Source organism: Phacochoerus africanus, chromosome 12 (genome assembly GCF_016906955.1).
Source record: "Phacochoerus africanus isolate WHEZ1 chromosome 12, ROS_Pafr_v1, whole genome shotgun sequence".
NCBI classification, from domain to species: domain Eukaryota; kingdom Metazoa; phylum Chordata; class Mammalia; order Artiodactyla; family Suidae; genus Phacochoerus; species Phacochoerus africanus.
This window is the reverse complement of record NC_062555.1, coordinates 29,200,139-29,219,887: the sequence shown is the minus strand read 5'-3', so window position 1 is coordinate 29,219,887 and position 19,749 is coordinate 29,200,139. Positions and strand designations below refer to the sequence as shown.

The following is a 19,749-nucleotide window of genomic DNA, read 5'->3' as shown; positions in this document are numbered from 1 at the left end:
GGGAGTTCCCATGGTGGCTCGGTGATTAACGAATCCGACTAGCATCCATGAGGACGCAGGTTCGATCCCTGGCCTCGATCAGCGGGTTAAGGATCTGGCATGCTGTGAGTTGTGGTATAGGCTGCAGATGCAGCTTGGATCTGGTGTTGCTGTGACTGTGGTGTAGGCCAGTGGCTACAGCTCCAATTTGACCCCCAGCCTGGGAACCTCCATACGTTGCAGGTGTGGCCCTGAAAAGACGGAGAAAAAAAGAAAAGAAAAGAGAAAGAAAACTCCATTGGGTTAGGGGTTACGAGGCCAGAGGTCTAGGGTCCCATTAATGAGCCACGCGACCCTTGTCCTCACTGGCCCTGCATGTCCTCAACATAAAATGTCAGTCTTGCTGGGGTCGAGGATTCCCTGATGTGTTTCTGAGAACTGGGATCACAGAGCTGAGTCTGTTCATCTGAGAAACGGGGCTGGACACACCCTGTCCTTGGCCCTGGCTCACCGGCTCCTCCCTTCCCAGGTCCCCAGCCAGCAGATATGGTTGGGGGAGGCTGGGAGGCTGCGGCGGCCAGTGGAGAATGGACCACTGACTGGTCCAAGGTCAAGACCACTGACTTTCTTTGGACCAGTCTTTTCTTTCCCCTTAAGCCCCCCATTGTGTGTGTGTGTGTGTGTGTGTGTGTGTGTGTGTGTGTGTCTGAGAGAGACTAACTTTGTTTTATTATAAGAATCTCTATCTTCAATTTTCTTAACTTGTGAAATAAATGGTCCTAGATTACAAATAGTATGATCTATTTTTTGGCTTTTTAGGCCTATGCCCACGGCATAGGGAAGTTCCCAGGCTGGGGGTAGGGGGTCAGAGCTGCAGCTGCTAACCTACCCCCCAGTCACAGCAACGCCGGATCCTTAACCCACTGAGTGAGGCCAGGGATGGAACCTACGTCCTTAGGGAGATGATGTCGGGTTTTTAACCAGCCTGTGCCACAATGGGAATGCCTATCGCCTATTTTTTTTTAATTAGAAGACTATGGCTGATGCAGAATACGAGGTAAGATCATAAAGTAACATCACCTTTTTAATTTATTTTTAATTAAATTTATTTATTTATTTATTTGCCTTTTTCTAGGGCCGCACCTTCGATATGGAGGTTCCCAGGCTAGGGGTCTAATCGGAGCTGTAGCTGCCGGCCTACACCACAGCCACAGCCAACACAGGATCCAAGCCGCGTCTGTGACCTACACCACAGCTCGAGGCAATGCTGGATCCTTAACCCACTGAGCAAGGCCAGGGATTGAACCTGCGACCTCATGGTTCCTAGTCAGATTCGTTAACCACTGCGCCATGACGGGAACTCCTTTTTTTTCTTTTTTTTTTTTTTAAACATCACCTTTTTTAAAACCATTTTTAGGACTTTCTTTTTGGAAGTGCCCACAGATCTTCTGCTTATTTAGATAATATTACACTCAATGGGGGCAGATCTTTGTTATCTGAAGTTGATGTGATTTCTGGAACCGAGACCAAAATCTGAGGTGCGAGGCTCTCAGAGCCATTTCTGGTCACCATTTCTGGTCAAAAACACGTCCTAATCACACAGAAATGGGACTGGTTTTCTTCGATGACCCCTAAAATGACACTGGTGACAATCCTCTTTTTAAAACACATTTTAGAGGTTGCAGAAACACTTTGAGCAATGGCAGAACTGGTGTAGCCCTCCAGGGTGGCAACCAACAGTCGCTCACTTGATCTGCTGTCTGGTCCCTACTTCTGCCAACCTCACGTTCACGGGGGACGGGCCTGGCTCGGCTGTGCAGCCTGGGGAAGATCTCTTGGCTGGATGATCTCCCCCTGTTCCCCCTCTCCTTAGTCCCAACCTGCTGGGTTTGGGCGCTGCCATCCTGCCCCGGTGATGTGTGCCTGGTCCCAGCATCAATTCTTCCACTCCCCGCCCCTCCCTCTGCCAAAGCCCCATGTGTGTGCCTCTCTGTGCTGTTCCCAGAGCCTCTCGGAGCTCAGTGGAGCCCCGACGTGCCCCGGCAGCTCCGGACCTGAGTCACGTCTGAAGTCTCGCCAGCAGAGAAGGAGCCAGGGGGGCCGGCTGGGCCGTGGGTGCCAGGCAAGGGAGGGATTCTCACCGGTTGTCAGAGAACAGGCACAGGGCGGGTAGGGGCGGATCGGAGCTGAGCATTGAGCTAATGGATCAGAAGAAACGCTCAACACGGCCACAGTTCTCCTAAGAACCCCCGGCAGGGTTCCCCTGCAGGTCTGTTTCAACTCTCCATGTGCGACAGATAACCCCTCACTGCCTGTATGGTGACGCCTCCCAGGTAATGTGACACATCAACCCCCAAGCCACGGCGAAGGGCACAGATGAGGACACTGATGCCCAGAGACGCCGAGAGCTTGGTCTCATGTCCCAGAGCCAGAGTGCGGCCGGCCCAGGGCTGGAACCCAAGCACCCAAGTTCTGATGGGACAAAGGGACCTTGGGGAGACTGCACTGCCAGCACATGACTCGTTCTGACTCTGGCCCAGCCCAGGGATCTGCCCTCCCTGCGTCTCGTAATCCCTTTCATGCCATCACTGTCATTCTCTCAGTGTCTGCTGGTCATGAGTCCTCTTACTCACACCTCTGCCTGATCTGCCAGCTTGCTGGGCTCAGTCAACTGCCCTTATCAGTTATCGGCACAGACGGTATCAATGGACAGCAAGAAAAAGACAGGGAAGTAAATTTGCAGCAAACCTAGTGAAGTCTCCCCTTTAGTCTGACCTGTGACAGGCAAGAAAGACACCTCCTCCAAGATCAGCCCGAACAGGAACTTCGACGGGAAAGAATCGAGCAGATGACAGAGTGCCTAACTCAGAAACCCACCCGTCTCTCTGTGGCCGGGGACCCGAGCCATCAGCGCGACATCCCTGAGCAAGGCAGACTCTGAGCCAAAGCTGCTGGAACCCAAGCCCCGCACAGACGGAGCCCAGAGTCTCACGGAGAAGCAGCCTCTCTCCCCCAGGTCTCAAGGGACTCACAGGAGAATTCCCAGAACCACACAGGCTTGTGTTGAAATCGGCAAGAATAAAGGGGCAGAATTTGCAGACTGGGGGAAAACCTGGGCGTCGCCTAGCCCTAACTCCCCGGACTTAGAGTAGAAAACTCCTGCAAGGACTTGTACGCTTAAACCAGAGCATCTGCCCCAGGGCTTGGCGCAGAGTTAGGGCTAAAGGAATATTTGTTCAGTAATGGATGGAGGAGCACAGAGGGTTCAGCTCACACAGAGCTGAAAGGGTCTGGAGTAGTCTCTCTGCATGCTAATTTATTAAAATTCTTAAGAATGATTATAATCAGGGTGTTCATGCACCTTATTTAGTCCTGACAAACCACCCCAAGAGGCAAACTTTGTTCTACCCACCTTTTTTTTTTGTCTTTTCTAGGGCCACTCCTGTGGCACATGGAGGTTCCCAGGCTAGGGGTTCAATTGGAGCTGTAGCCACCGGCCTATGCCATAGCCACAGCAACACCAGATCCGAGCTGCGTCTGCAACCCACACCACAGCTCACGGCAATGCCGGATTGTCGGCCCACTGAGCAAGGCCAGGGATCGAACCCGCAACCTCATGGCTCCCAGCCGGAATTGTCAACCACTGCGCCACAACGGGAACTCCTCTATCCACTTTGTATGTGGGGAAACTGAAACTAGGGAGTCCCTAACCCAAGGCCACATGCTCAGTGGGTTGCAGGGCTAGAATCTGGATGCAGGTTTATCCAGCTTACATTCTCGAGCCACCCTCCACTTGGGGACACACTCCCTTTTTTTTTGGTCTTTTTTTGTCTTTTTAGGGCCACTCCTGCAGCATATGGAGGTTCTCAGGCTAGGAGTTGAATCGGAGCTGTAGCTGCCAGCCTACACCAGAGCCACAGCAACGCGGGATCCGAGCCATGTCTGCGACCTACACCACAGCTCATGGCAATGTCAGATCCTTAACCCACTAAGCAAGGCCAGGGACCGAACCCGCAACCGCATGGTTCCTAGTCGGATTCGTTAACTGCTGAGCCACAACGGGAACTCGGGGACACACTCCTTATTCAGGGCCCAGCAGTGGCCACCCCTCCTGGCCTCAGGGGGCCTGTAGAGCCCCCTCCTTGGTTGTCAGCACATAACTGAGGAGTGGGGTCCCTTTAGGATTTTTCTGGACACATCTAAATATATCCACACCTGGACAGCAAGAATTCAAATGTCTTTCAGATCCATGATCAAATCAGACATATTGGGAAATGGATTCTTTTTCTGGCCGCTCCCGTGGCATGCAGAAGTTCCCAGGCCAGGGTTCGAACCCACGCCACAGCTGCAACCGGAGCCTATGCAGTGACAATGACGGATGCTTAACCCACTAAGCCACCAGGGAACTCCTATGGACTTAACAAGAAATGCCCTTTTCTTTACGCTTTTTCTAAAATGTTCTCATTTGAGACATTCAGAAACGTCCAGTTGGTGCAGACAGGAGGCTGCAGCCGGAGCCAGCTCATAATGGCCAAGCAGATGGACCTGGTCAGAGATGGGGGGGCTCACCTCCTGATCAAAGCAGCCCTTCCCACCCTGCCCCACTTTCTCAGTGAGCAGGACGCCTTTCTCCCGCAAGGACCCTAAACCAAGCCCGCAGACCTTCCAGGAAGCGGCCCTTACCGGATAGCCCCACGAGCCGTTGCCCGCCTGGAACTTGGTGTAGTAGCTGCCCCGACTGGCGGTCCCGTAGTTGTTGTAATTGTCAGCCAGGCCATCGTACAGGGAACCTTGGGGACAAGGACAGGGGTTAGGACAGGGATGCACGCTCTGCACCAGCCCCCCTCCCCGGGGCGGTCCCTCTGCACCCAGGCGCCCACACTGCGGAGACCAGGTCTGCCCTTGGAGGAAGACGAGGACAGGGCACCTGCCCTCTGCTCATGTCACCCTTGCTCTTCTGGCCTCCTCCACAGCCAGGCGGCTGCAGGGTCAGCTCTGAGGGGCCTGGCTGACCCCTTCCTAAGAGTCCACCCTGCTTCCCCGGGTGGGGCTGACACCTACAGGTCAGGAGTTGGCCTGGAGGGCTTTGGACCACCGCCGTCCTGTTCCAGGGGATCACGACGCCGTGCTCCACGAGGATAAGCTTCCCACTTGGGGAAGATGGGCAGGAGCTCAGCATGCCAGGTCCAGGCCCAGGTCAGGGCCACAGGGCAGCAGCGAGGAACTGGAGCCAGAGCGAGTCGGGACGCTGGTTCCCAGGGCAAGCCCCCCCACCCCCTCCCACCCCCGTGACGAGGGGACCTTCCGCCCCTCCTTCATTTCCCAGGTGTTCCAGCTGCTGAAGGGGGAGCAGGCATCAACCTCAACGCCCAGCGAGAGCTAATTACTGTTTTCCTAGGGCTTGGGGGCCCCCAAATGACAGGGTCTGAGGGACGACAGAGTGTCATTATTAGGGGCAAAGTGGCTTTGGATCATGGCAAGAGCCTGGATGTTGGGCTCCTTCACCAGATGGCAGGGGAGCCCTGAAGGGCACCTGGACACCACGGAGCTGGTCTGCCCACTGTCCTGTTGCCCGTGAAGCGTGACTGACAGCGACCTGCCCACGGCTCTGCTCACTCACGCCCCTGGCTGCGTCTACCTTCCCTCCTGGCCATGGCCATTGCATGGCCAAGCTTAAAAACTCCACCCGAACTCCACCCAAGGGGCTGTCCTGCTGCCCAAACCACAGGTCACATCCCTCCTGCTGTCCCATTTCCTAGACCAGGAACCACACCAGAGACAAACCACTGCTCTGTGGCCTGGGCATCCTCTTATTAAATGATGCGCTCTAGGAAGTGGATCCAGTGTTGCGGAGGGTGTGAGCTGATCCCACCCGGCTGTTAGCCCCTCTGCATCTGCCAGCTCAGCGATGCCGGTGGAGGGGCAGGGGGGACCAAAGCATCTGGGCCAGGGGGAGAAGGCGAGGGGGGCGCGGGGGCAGCTTTGGAACGTGAGTGGTCCCTGCCTGGGGCCACCTCCTCTGTCCAGAGCCAGGTGACCCCCCCCCCCCACAGCTCCTAGGAGGGGCCACTGCCCCATTCCCCAGGCCCAAACCATGGAGGGTCACCTGGCCACTGGGGCTATTAGCTGCAGCAGGGACCACCTGTCCCGGGAGCCTGGAGGTGTCGACACTGGTCCTGGCCCTGGGCCTCTGCTTGTAGGAACAAGAGGCCAGCCTCTCCATACCCAAAGTCCCTCTCTATACCCAAAGCGACATGTGCCAGATGGCATTCAGGGGAGCCTGACCTCTCTTCTCTAGGGCCAGGGTTCAGCTTGCAAGTTCGGGCATCAAAGGCTATGTCCCTTCCTCCTCTGCTGCCAGCCCCCAGGTTCTCCCAGAAAGGTCCCCACCCCAGAAAGCCCAGGCCTGACTCCCTGAGTCCCTGACTTCCTGCGAGCCTCTCCCTTTCTCCAGAAGCCCCCTCTGGAAGGGCTGCCTTTGTCAAGAGGAGTCTGGGGGCGATCTTGGGGGCCTGGACGCCCAGAACTAGCTCTGACCCGGATACCGGCTGCAGCCAGGACCGCAGGCAGCAACAACCAGGGTGTGGTCCACTTCCCTCCATCCAGCCCACTTCTGCCATCCTCCCCCACAACCCGGGGTGGGGCAGGTTGGGGTCGCTGGGGCAGGGATCTCTCACCCAGGGGCAGGGGTGGGTCAGCCACCTGCTCTGGATGGAACATCTGGGGCGGTGACAGACAGAGTTCTAGGACAGGGTCCCATGGGAGCCCCCCCACTCAGGAGGGGGTCTGTCGGCAGTGATGCCACCAGTCATTGCCCTCTAGGTCACCAGATGACGCATCTCCTTCCCTGCCCCCACCTGCCCACCTCCTCCTCGTGCTACACATATGGCAGGAGGGAGTTCTCTGCCGTGGAGGCAGATGACCTCTGAAATATCCTATCATCAAGGCCAGCCCCTCTGACCCAGGGGGGCCTGCAGTGTTGACAGGTGTGGGCTGTCACTCTCACTTCTGGTTGGGCCAAGGCCTCCAGGCCCTTCCAGGAAGTTCCTGAAGGCACCACCCCTAAGATCATCTGCAACTCGGGGTCAGACCCCCTGACTCCCACCTATAGCTGCTTGGCTTGGCCTCCTGTGACAATGAGGCTGCCATCACGCCAGCCAGCACGGCTTCTCCAGCAGGAGGTAGCTGCGCTTGGGCCCAGGTTTGGAGGGAGAGGAGTCCAGAGACCTTACATACTGGAAGTGTGCCAGAGACCCAAAGGGGTGCAGATGGGGGCAGGTGCTTCTCCCACAGCAGAAGCGAGGTTTCCTCTCCTGACCTGGCAGGTCTGCTTGGTAAGCGCTATCCTCTGAAAGTCAAGTTCAGCAGCAAGAACGCGGGGCTCCTCACTGAGAGTGATGGGGCGGCTCTGATGGTTTCTCCACGAGCCCCTCCACCTCTCTGACCTCAGTCCGAGAAGCCTTTCCTGATCACCCCCACCTGGCCCCTGTACCCTGGCCCTCAATGATGAGGGTGCCCTGGTGCCTGGAGGTTCTGGGTCCCTATCACTGCATCATGGGGCTGATATCTCTGACTCCACTCAGCCAGGCCTCCCCAGCCTACCCCCTTGGGGAGGATTCTTGGTAGGGGAGGGGAGAGGACCCCGGCACCAGCTCAACTCACAGTCATCCCGCTCTTCTCTTTGGAAGGCCCACGAGCAGGAGCTAAGAGGGCAGTCTCTCCATGAAGCTGATGTGTGTCCTGCCAGGAGGCACCTGCCCCCACGGAAGCCCGGGGTCAGAGAGCAGAGGTCTGCCTCCCGGGCAGCCGGTGCGCTGCCCATGCACAGCAGCATCCGGTCATATCAGGGCTCCAGGGAGAGCAGCCACCTCAGGAATCAACCACAAAGCCACTGGCGCCCCAGGGTCCCATTCCTTTGAGCTCCCCCCTGTGTCCTGGGCCAGCGCAGGGGGCTTTGAACGTGGAGGCCCCTCCTTTGTGAGGACACTGGCCAGGAGCCCTGGCCCATGACTCACCCTCTTCACCCCCAGGGTCCCAATTGCGTCACACCCACCACACCTGAAACATTCCTTCTCTCCTTCTCAGCCAGGCCTCTCCCTGTGCCCAAACCCAGCACAAAACCAGCTTCCCAGCTTCCCCTCGCCATGACCCCCCCCCCCCACACACACACACCCGCCCTAAACCCTAAACCCTCCAGCGGAGCTGTGTCAGCGCTCAGCCCACTGGCTCTAGTCACTCGATGCCGAAATTCTAGGCATGTGTGTGTTGGGGGCGGGGGTGGTTCCCCTACCCCGATCCCAAGACCTGTGGACACTGGCCAGCCTGGCCGACGGGCTGCCCAGGGCAGAGATCATCTGAAACATCTGTCCCCCACCCCAGCCTCCCCCACACCTGTCCCTTGCAAGTCACAGGCCCTCAGAGAGGTGTGTGAGTCTGGCCCATGTCTCCGCTGGCTTCTGCAGCTACATCTGCTCCTCAGCACAAAAAAACTTGAGAAAGGGAGCCCACTATCTTTTGGCCTTGAAAATGCCTTGACTTTACCCCCTGAAGTCCCTCCAGATTGCCCAGGAGGGCTAGGCCCACAGCAAGAAGAACTTAAGTGAGACAATAAGAAGAACTGTCAGAAGACACTTCTGAGACCAGCTCCCCTGCCATGTTCGAGTGGGCAGGGGGGGGTGCCTGCAGGACAGTCCAGCCTCCAGACATCTCCCATGCCCCCTACCCAGGCCAGCGGGGAGTTCGTGGACACGCTGGCCCGTCGTGGACCAGAGGACTTCAGCTCAACACGACCGGGCACTCTGGTGCCGTTCCCGCCCCTTTCTGGGCACATGTAACAGAGCAGAAACACCAAAGCAAACTGGGTCACCCCGGCCCTGTCCTCTCCTGTCCCTCACCAGCACAAGTGACTCCTGTGCACCCAGCTGGGGCGGGTTCAAACCCAGCTCTGCCCAAATCCTGCCTCTCTTTCTGATAATCTGTGCATAGCCACCACTAAACCTAAGAATTGGGCCAAGGGTAGGGGCACCCTGGGGACAGGACTGGCACAGGGGTAGAGCCAGCACCGGACTCCAGAATAAAAACTTGTCACTAGCAACTGCCACACTAGATATCTGTCCACCCGTGTGTGTGCGCATGTGATGGGGTCGGTCCCCACGTCGGGTCCCTGTGCCAGTGAGGATAGGGGTGAGAACAGCGATGTTTGAACTTTGCTGTACATCGAAATGGCCTGGGGGCTTTTAAGAGCCCACTGCCCACGCTGTCCCCATACTAACTAAACCAGAATCTCTGAGGGCGGGACCCATGCCCCGTAGCTGCGTTCTTGAAAATTCTCAGATGATTCCAATGGATAGCCACGTCAGAGAACAGGGCACTTGGGGGTGTTTTTGGTGATTTGACGCTTGCCAGAGGGAAGCTGTGAGGGGTACACCTTGAGGGGAGGAGCCTTTTCCCAGCTGCAGGTCTGCGGAGGCAGCGCCTTATATAAGCTATTTCCACTGATCTAATCCTACCTCTTAGCGCAGAGACCCAGAGAGAGGCAGCAACTTGCCCAAGATCACACAGTTGGCAGTAGATCCAGGGGGAACTAAGCCTCCTGACAGTGGCTGGATTCCTGACGCAGCACAAGCTGCACAATGGGGTGTGTGTGTGCGCACGCGCACAAGTACACGTGTGTGCACAGGTGTGGTTGTACGTGTGCCCACGTGTGTGCATGTCTCCTGTGTGCCCACAAAGCCCTGCATGTGAGGCTGTCTTCCACAGAGAACATTCTTTCATTTTGTTCAAACATCACCCACCTTCTAAGGTCACACCCTAAGGCAGATTTCTAAACCTAGAACCACCACTTATAAATATTGATATTTACAAGTTGGTGTGTGCGGAGACAAATTGGTTTGGTTTTGTTTGTTTTTCAGTCCCTGCCGAGATGCGGAGCAAAGGAGCAGGATCCAGGGGAACAGTGGTTGCAGGGAAACACGCCAGGATACATGGCATTTCTGCACGTGTTGTAACAAGCTGATGGAAATTCTGGCTCAAACCTCAGCTCCGAGCCAAGAGGCGTTGTATAGAAACAAGAGCTGGTTCACTTGAAGTTTAATTAGTATGTTTCACTGCTGGGACAGGCAAAAGCACAGAGCCCTTTCCCACCTCCCGTCTCAGCTTTGGTCCCGGGGAAATAACCCCAGAAGTGGTGCGTGTTCCAGGCTGCAGTCAGGACGAGGCACCTTCCAACAGGAGAGAGAACGGCGCGTCCCGGGACGGAGGCGCACGCACAGACACAGCCCCACACACATGCAAAAAGCTGCCCAGGAGGGGCCCTAAGGAGGCGGGTCCTCTCTCCCCAGGGGCCCCCCAGGAGGGCTCAGGCCATGCTCAGCAGGTCCCTGCCTCTCAGGTGGGAAGTGGCGCTTCTGAAAAGCGTGGGGACGCGGGCAGTGTGACAGCGAGCTAGGGCGTCCCTGGAGCACGGTGATGCAGCAATGTGCAGAAGGAAGGAAGCTGATTCCATGGAGCCTCGTGTGTGTGTGTGTGTGTGTGTATGTGTGTGTGTTCGTGGTGGCGGCAGTGGGTTTGGACTGGGATCAGATGAAATTGGGACTAAGCTTTAGGAGGAGAATCCGAGGGAACGCATAAAGAACGCGAGTGTGTAAGTGTCGGGTCCTGTTCCCCCTGCCCAGCCAGGCCTGATGCCAGTGCGCCAGCCCTCCCCAACCCCCGCCCCATAGTCCCCCTGCTCTGACTCCCCACTCGGGAAGGGGGGGTCAGGGTTTTCCAGCCCCCTCCTCCAGCTGGGCAGCCTTGTCCCCCGAATTGTTGCACCTGCCCACCTTCGCCCCCCCCGCCCCCCACCAGGCCTCAGGATGTGCAGGCAGCAGTGCTCAGGGGCCACCTCAGGGAAAGGGGGTGCGCTGGTCCCCAGCAGCTCCTCCTCCCTGGGGATGGCCTGACAGGGTGGGGCATCTTCCTCGGGCCGTGTTTCAGGGAGGGCACGGGCAGAGACGGGCGCTGGTGCCAGGCCCCTTCCACAGGGCCCCTTCCTCGAGCCCTCGGTGGCTCAAGGCCATCTAGCAGGATGAAGACAGCCCCTATGGAGACACCGCTGAGCGGAAGCCACTCCTACTGCCAGGACCTAGGGCGATCCCCTCCCGACCTCCATGGGCTACAAGGGAGGCAGGTCTTCTGCAGGCGGCGGGAAGGGGGGTCAGCTGAAACTTCTTCAGGGCAGGGACCCAGGAGAATCAGAGCCCAGAGAACCCCCTCCTCTAAGGAACCTGAGGGAGAGTTAGAGCCCGTCCGGGTGCGAGGGGAATAGCTTGCAGTGTCGTCTGTCCACCACCGCCAATTCAGCCTCCCGGGAAGCAGAGCATACTCACAATGAAACCAAGACACCAAGACAAAGGGGGACGGAAGCTTGGAGAGGTGGTCCCAGAGCAAGCAGGGGATGCTGGCAAAGAGGAGGGGAGCCTGATGAAGACAAAGCCAGATAAACCAGAAACACCAGCTCCAGGTGGCCCAGCTGCCTTTCCCAGCTACGATGATGCTGCCGCCGCCGCCGGGGGAGGCTGGCCAGAGTCAAGGGTGGAGGGGACACGCCTACAGGGCCAGCCCTCTGAGAGGTCAGCATCGCCACCTGCCGACGCCCCCGGCAGACTTTGGGATGGGAGAGTGGAGAGAAGAGGGATGGACGCCAGCCACAAAGAGCAAGGCCAGGGGCAGAGCGCTCCACGGCAGGTGCTTAGCCAGCGCCCCATCAGTGGGAAGAAGGGGCATTTCGGGCATTGAATGGTTCTGAGACTTTTCTGGAGCTGTGAGCCCCCAGCTCAGGCCAGGGACAGAGCGAAGGTAGGACGGGGACCTGTGAGCCTTGCACAGGGAAGTGGGGATGCTGGCTTGAGCTGTGGCTGGGCTGTGGCCAGAAATGGGGACACTTTGTTTCCCAAAACTGCTTTGCCCAGAAAAGGTTGGAAGCAGCTACCAAGGCACTGAAGAAAGGGGCAGGAAGCAAGTGCTTCGAAGGCTGGGACCCTGGGTGGGAAGCTGGCAGGAGGGGAACCCGGGGCCCAGACCAGGGCAAGGAACACAGGGCCATGCAAGCTTTGGGGTGGGATGCAGGAATCCTCAGCCTGCCGCATTCTCTCCTGCAGCTCTGCACGGGGGTGCCACCCAGGGATCAGAGAGAGACAGAGGGGACAGAAGTAGAAGTGGAGCTGGGGTGACCGTGTGAGTGGGAGAACAGCGTCCATCCTCTTTGTCTCTGCCTCCTAACTACACCCATTCTCCCCTGAGCAGCACACTCTATAAATAAATCTTTTTTCTGCCTTTTTTTTTTTAGAGTCACACCCCCAGGCTAGGGATCCAATCAGAGCTACAGCTGCCAGCCTACCCCACAGCCACAGCCACGCAGGATCCAAGCCGTGTCTGCAACCTACACCACAGCTCACGGCAACACCAGATCCTTAACCCACTGAGCGGGGCCAGGGATTGAACCCACAATCTCATGGCTCCTAGTCAGATTTTCTTCTGCTGCACCATGATTGGAATACTCTCTCTCTCTTTTTTCTTTTCTTTTCTTTTCTTTTTTTATAAATCTTGGTTGCCCTGTGCCGGTTTGCAGTCTATAGATTCTTTAAGAGCATTTAACTAATTTTAACTATCGAAATAAATAGAAGGTTCACTGATTTGTGTGTAATTCTTACTGGAAACACTTTTACTAAAGTATTGGTCTAGAAATGCTCCACAGATGCCCGCCAGGTATCATACCTCCTCCTGGAGTTTCAGGGGTCCCACCCCTTTCCCCCTGGCTGCCCCAGTGGGGTGACCTTACCCATGGTCAGGAGGGGGCTGGCCAGGGCAGCACCTGGATGGGACAAGTGCCCACCATGAGGGTGGGGAGATTCCCAACCTTGCCAACCTCACCCCCTACTCGCTCCCTAATACATTTGCTTCTAGTCAAGCTGCATGGGGCAGAGCCACTCCCTTGGGAAGGAAGGCATCCTAGACCCCTTCCAGGCCTCAGTCACCGTGATCCGCCATGGCCTGGGATGACCTTGGAATCACCCTTGCCCTTTCCAGTTGTGAGGCTTCCGCTAACCAGCCGCAAAGTTACAGGGGCTTGTGGGTGCCTTGAGCCACCTCCCCGGCCACAGTGCCCCTCCTAGGCCCAACTTGCGACTCTGGGCAAGATGGGACGGGGGCGGGGGCACACAACGACAGGCAGCCCCATAGAACAGGGTGCGGGGGCTGTTCCCCAGAGCAGGTTGGGGAAGAGAAAGCCATGGGACCAAGAACGTTCTGATTGTGTCTCTCGGTAAGCCCGCCCTCGCGCTCTCCAGCGCGCCATTGAGCTGAGCGCTCCGGCCCCAGGGGCGCGCGCCCTTTGCCCGCCACCCGCCAGGCGCTCTGGGAAGAAGCGCACGGCCGCGCGGGCATCCAGCCTTTACCTCGGTTGGAGTGGCTCAGGGTGGACGACTGGGACGACTTGGATTTCTGCCTCCTGACGGTCATCATCACCTGCTCTTGCACGCGCTGCCGGCCCGACGTACCGGTCTTCATCTTCTGGTCGGACGGCAGAGCCAGCGTCGAGTTGTCCTGATCCTGGAAGCATTCGTAGGCCAAGGCGGTCTTGAGCGGAGAGTGGTTCATGGTGGTGCGGGGCGCGGGGCGTGGGCCTGGAGAGCCAAGCGGTGCTGCGCGAGGAGCGGGGCGCGCAAGGTGCGGGGCGGCGGCGGGAGCGGGCTCTTCTCGCGCTCAACGACTCCCTGTGCCCATAGAGCAATGATCCGCGCGCGTCAGGGCTCCGGTTGCTGCTCCCGGCGCCTCCACCCCGGCCTGTCCCTGCTCAGGCACTGGCAGGCCCGCCCTCCGCCCGACTGGATATACCGCCCCGCCCCGCGCCGCCCCCTCCACGCCGGCGCGCTCCATCCAAGCCGCCCCGGGGCGCTGCGCTGCGCTGCACAGCGGGCCGGGAGCTCTCAGGGGCAGGGCTTCGGAGGCCGGGTGGACCGCTGGCGGCTTCCCGCGCTCTCTTCCTTTCTCCCCCTTCCCTCTCCCCACGACCTGCGGGAGGTGAGGCTCCCGGGAGCCACCCTCCTTCTGATCCTGCGCGCTCAGGGCTAAATTAAGTGCTAGACTTCTCTCTAGGAAAACGGGGTCCTTCTCCACTGGGCCCCGTTCACGGCCAGAGGCCCATCGCCCTCTGTCCCGAGGTCTGGGCGGAGAGCGCAGCCCCCTGTCCCACGCTCAACTCTAAGGCAGCTTCCAACCTGCAGGGAGTGGGTGGGGGCATTTGGGCCGGGGCCAGGAGACTTGAGATGCAAAACCACAGTCTTGCCACCCCCAGCAGGGGCTTGCTGGGGAAACACCATGTAAGCAGTGGCCGGCTCTGAAATTCCAGACTTAGCTCCGAAAATGGAGGCCTGGCACATCTTAAGGGTGCAAAAAAAAAAAAAAAAAGTTTTAATGGGAGTTCCCTTCGTAGCTCAGCGGTTAATGAATCCGACTAGGATCCGCGAGGATGCAGGTTCGATCCCTGGATCCATGAGGATGTGGGTTCGATCCCTGGCCTCCCTCAGTGGGTTAAGGATCCAGCGTTGCTGTAAGCTATGGTAAGGTGGCAGACGCGGCTTGGATCCCCGCATGGCTGTGGCTGTGGCCAGCAGCTGTGGCTCCAATTCAACCCCTGGCCTGGGAACCTCCATATGCCACAGGTACGACCCCCCCCCAAAAAAAATTTAGTGGATGGTTAGATGAAGACTACCTAATTTCAGGAGATTAAGCCGAACTTGAAACCTACCCAGATCCTTACTGAAAAACTGAAAAGTTGCCTGTCCCTTCAAACTACCCCGCTGTGAGCTTATTATCCTAGGACGTGGGTAGTGTCTCCTTCCCGTACTCCCTGGGGATGTGCGTGGTGATGCTTCATTCCTATAACATTGCCCTCAGGCCTGGAGGTGAATGTGGTAACAGGAACTGGGTATTAAACCAGCATGGATGGAAATCTTCCTTAAGGCAGCACACCCTGCTTTTCCCCCTTCAAGAGAAGACCCTGAGCACATCTGTGACTTCTTGATGACTCAAGGTTCCCCTGCTGGACGTCCACTGCCAAACTGCGTGGCAGTGCAGTCTGGTCCGCTCCTCTGTGTGCGGGTCTCCCCCAGGGATCACCTCTGCTGTCATTTGTAGTTGGCCCTCACAGCTCACACCCTCCACTTTGCGTCTGCCCTTCTGCTCTGCAGAGGACAGGACCAGCATCTGTGCTTGTTGGGATGTCTGTGAGGAAGAATTGAGAAGCCTGGGGACGGTCTCAGGGACCACATGAGAGTCACACGTGTGCTTCCTGAGAGGTGGGTGTTCTATGCCGAAGCCCCAGCTGTCCTGCGTCCTGGGTTCCTGGGAGCCACGTGCAGAGCAGAATATCATAAAGCACGTCACGGTTTCAATCAAAATAGCTTTATAATTGACGGTTGTGCTCCTAAGAACTTAGCATCCAATAAACCAGAGACGTGACCAATGATACGTCATAGATACAAAGGTTCAACACCTGTAGCTCTCAGTCGTCACTTAAAATTGTCCGATGCTGCAGCCACATGGATGGACCTGGAGAGAGAGTCATGCTAAGTGAAATAGGTCAGAGAAAGACAGCTACCATGTGATAGCTCTTATACCTGGAACCTAATAAGATATGATACAAAAGAACTTATAAAGCAGAAACAAACTCACAGATTTCAAAGTCGGATTTAGGGTTCACAGAGAGGAACCCTTGGAGGGGAGGGATTACTTGGGGATGGGATTGGCATATACACACGACCATGTAGAGAACAGATAACAGGTAAGGATTTGCCGTATGGCACAGGGAAACCTACTCAACATTCTCGAATAATGGACAAAAAGAATGGATATAGATGTATGTATGACTGATTCACTTTGCTGTACACCTGAAACTAATACAACTTTGGAGTAAGTCAACTATACTCCAATAATTTTTTGGACTCTTTTTTTTTTTGTCTTTTGTCTTTTTAGGGCCACACCCGTGCATATAGAGGTTCCTAGGCTAGGGGTCGAATCGGAGCTGGAGCCGCTGGCCTACGGCACAGCCAGAGCAACGAGGGATCCAAGCCCCGTCTGCAACCTACGCCACGGCTCTGGGCAACACCGGATCCTTAACCCACTGAGCAAGACCAGGGTTCGAACGTGCGTCGTCATGGATGCTAGTCAGATTCGTTTCTGCTGAGCCACGTTGGGAACTCCTCCAATAATTTTTTTTTAATCACAAGATACTACTTCCAGCTATGGTCTGCCAGGGCTGGACTGAGGCTTGGACATCACCCAGCCCATTTTTCTGATGTGGAGAGGAGGACGCTTGCCCGTGGTCACCAGCTAATATGTGGCAAAGCCTCCATTCCTGTCGGGCCTGGTGACACCCAGGTCAGTGCTCTTCCCTCTGTGCTCCCCGGCCTCCCTTGTAAAAGTGCTATAAAATGGGCCCTAAAGTGCAGTGCACCCCGATTATAGAAGGGCCCCAACGTACTATAAAGTATATGTGACAGCACGTAAAAATACAACTCTATTGTATCACACATTTGGCTCATCTAAAACCTAATAAATGTTAATTACATCTTTAAATAATGATAATTTTGCCACCTTTAGGATGTAGAAGGGCCCCGAAGGGGAGGATGGAGAAGCCTGTATGGCTATAAAAGGCCATACTTAGTTCCCAGAGGTTGACACTGAGGCTCCGTAAAATTATTTCCAGATATGAAATTTTTCTAGATGCCGCTCTATAATTTGGATATTCATATGTTGATATATAGATGGCCGCAGCAAGTATTCGCTGTGCACCTATGAATTAGGCACCACCGGGGCCCTGTACATGGACCCTCTCCTCTGAATCCTGAGAGTCAGCCTGTCATGTGGGGACCCGCGCCATCATCTTTCTTTTTCAGATGAAGAAACAGGCTCAGCAAGGTCACCGAGCTGGGAAGCGGCAGAGGCAGGGCCGAGCAGTCTGGATCCAGTTCCTGGGCACTTGGTGGTGGTGCCAGGCTGGGTCCTCAGGATGACCCTGTGACCGAATCAGGATGACTTCTGTGGACTAGTCCTCTTTTTTTTTTTTTTTTAATTTTTTAGGGCCACACCTGCAGCATAGGGAGGTTCCCAGGATAGGGGTCCAATCAGAGCTACAGCTGCCAGCCTATGCCACAGCCCACAGCACTGCCAGATCAGAGCCGTATCTGTGACCGACACCACAGCTCACAGCAATGCCGGATCCTTAACCCACTGAGTGGGGCCGGGAATCGAACCCACATCCTCACGGATACTTGTCAGGTTCATTAATGCTGAGCCTGGACCAGTCTTTAAACAGCATCTCTTTGCATCACATGGTGCCAGAGCCGGGCCACCACAGGTTCTGATTTCAGCTGTGTCACTAACTTGCTTTATGATCCTGGGCAAGTCCCCTCCTCCATTCTCCCCACACATCTGTAAAGTGAAGAGGGAGGGTTGATAGACCCCAGTCCACTGTAGCCCTAACACCCTATAATCCTGCTGTGGGTTATGCGGGGTTTAGAGCAGGAGAATCTTGACTCAGATCCTCTGGATAAGAGTCACCATCTTGGAGTTCCCGTCGTGGCGCAGTGGTTAACGAATCCGACTAGGAACCATGAGGTTGCGGGTTCGGTCCCTGCCCTTGCTCAGTGGGTTAACGATCCCGCGTTGCTGTGGCTCTGGTGTAGGCCGGTGGCTACAGCTCCGATTCAACCCCTAGCCTGGGAACCTCCATATGCCGAGGGAGTGGCCCAAGAAATAGCAACAACAACAACAACAAAAGACAAAAAGACAAAAAAAAAAGAGTCACCATCTTTTCTGCCCCAAAATCAAGGTGAAGGGAAGTGGGGACATGGAGGGAGGGAGGGCTGAGCTGACACCTGCAGAGCCAGCCAGGCATCAAGAGCCTGTCCATTTTGCATACACTATTTTGTCTTTTTGCCATTTCTTGGGCCGCTCCCGTGGCATATGGAGGTTCCCAGCCTAGGGGTCGAATCGGAGCCGTAGCCACCGGCCTACACCAGAGCCACAGCAACGCAGGATCCGAGCCGCGTCTGCGACCTACACCACAGCTCACGGCAAGGCCGGATCATTAACCCACTGAGCAAGGGCAGGGACCAAACCCGCAACCTCATGGTTCCTAGTCAGATTCGTTAACCACGGCGCCACGACGGGAACTCCTGCATACACTATTTTATCTCCTAAGAACCTTCCAGTTCCCCGCTGAAGGTGAAGAAACACACTCAGAAAGCTAGTCAGCAACATAGCTGAACAGAGTCTGGCTCCCCACCTGAGAGAAGGAAAGGAAGGGGGACTCAAGCCACACATCTGGGGCCATAGTGAGGTTTATTCTGGCTGGGAAGATTGGTCTGGGGTTCCAGTGTATGGCTTCCTGCCACTTGTCAGCTCGTCAGTCCTATTTGTCCCTGCCGAGAAATTCCCAAACTGAATTCAGTGCCCTCTCTCTCCTGGGACCCTCTGTGGTTGGTGTCTACCTGTGTCCCAGCCCCTGCCCCCATCACCATATTAGCCTGAGAGAAGGGCCGTCTGCTATTTGTTTCTCTTTCCTCACTGCCTACGCCAGAGCCACAGCAACACGGGATCCGAGCCATGTCTGTGACCTATATACCACATCGCACGGCAACACCGGATCCTTAACCCACTGAGCAAGGGCAGGGATCGAACCCACAACCTCATGGTTCCTAGTCGGATGCGTTAACCACTGAGCCACAAAGGGAACTCCGGAAGTGTTTATTTTGTTGAATGGAGTCCATCCTCTTTTTCCAGAGCCAGGCTCTGGGATAACGGAGGCTCAGTGCATCTGTGTTAAGCCTTCACCTTTCTAAAGAATGATTTCTCGGGAGTTCTAGTCGTGGCCCAGCAGGTTAAGAACCTGACATAGTGCCTGTGGGGATGTGGGCTTGATCCCTGGCCTCGCTGAGTGGATTTAGGATCCCAAGTTGCCGCATCTATGGCATGGGTCGTAGAAGTGGCTTGGATCCTGCGTGGCTGCGGTGTAAGCCGGCAGCTGCAACTCCGGTTAGACCCCTAGCCTGGGAACCTTCTATATGCTGCCAGTGCTGTCACAAAAGGAAAAAAAGGAAGGAAAAAGATTGACTTCTCTGATGGCTTTGCCCTCATCCTGGATGGAAGGGGGTCCTCAGGGATGCTCGCATGGTCCCAGGCTCTCTGGGCTTCCTGGGAGCTTCCTGAGGGACATCCATATCAAAATGTCACAATTCCTTCCCCCCAGTCGTCTTGGGAGGAACACATCTAGAAGTTATCTTCTGGGGATCTGAAAGGATGAACTCTGCAGTGACCCCTGGCAGAATCCCGCACACTCCCTGCTCCAGGGAACCAGGGCGGGAATGCACAGACTCTGGAGGTGATTCCTGTTGTAACCCACGATACCTGCTGCCCTGTCGTCCTGGACCCATTACGGTGAGTGGAGCATCCAGAAAGGCCACTGGTGGGGAGAGGGGGCGGAGGGGCGGGGAAAGCAGAGGCCACGCCCCAAGCCCTTCCCAAGAACCCTGATTGGAAGACGGGATCACGTGACCAGCCCCCCCATCCCCGAGCCGGGACTAGAGGGCTGGCCTATATCCTTTCAAACCACCCCAGCTCTGCTCAGAGGGGGACACGTGCGCGGGAGGAAGGGCTGGTGGTGGCGGTGGGGGCGGGGGAGGGGGGAGAGCAAAGGGCTGGGTGCACAGGCCCGGAGAGCAGGTGCGC

General features: G+C 56.4%; 1 protein-coding gene across 1 annotated transcript in view; it reads right to left on the bottom strand.

The window, feature by feature from the left end:
• The window catches only part of PKP1 (plakophilin 1), a 43,783-nt gene extending 29,969 nt beyond the window's left edge, over positions 1 to 13,814 (bottom strand). Inside the window, exons 1-2 of the mRNA XM_047755074.1 lie at positions 13,416 to 13,814; positions 4,663 to 4,769 (exon numbers count right to left, since the gene is read on the bottom strand). Of these exons, the coding sequence (XP_047611030.1) occupies positions 4,663 to 4,769; positions 13,416 to 13,617 (309 nt within the window). The 5' untranslated portion in view covers positions 13,618 to 13,814. The remainder of the gene's footprint in view (positions 1 to 4,662; positions 4,770 to 13,415) is intronic.
• Positions 13,815 to 19,749: the final 5,935 nt, after the last annotated feature.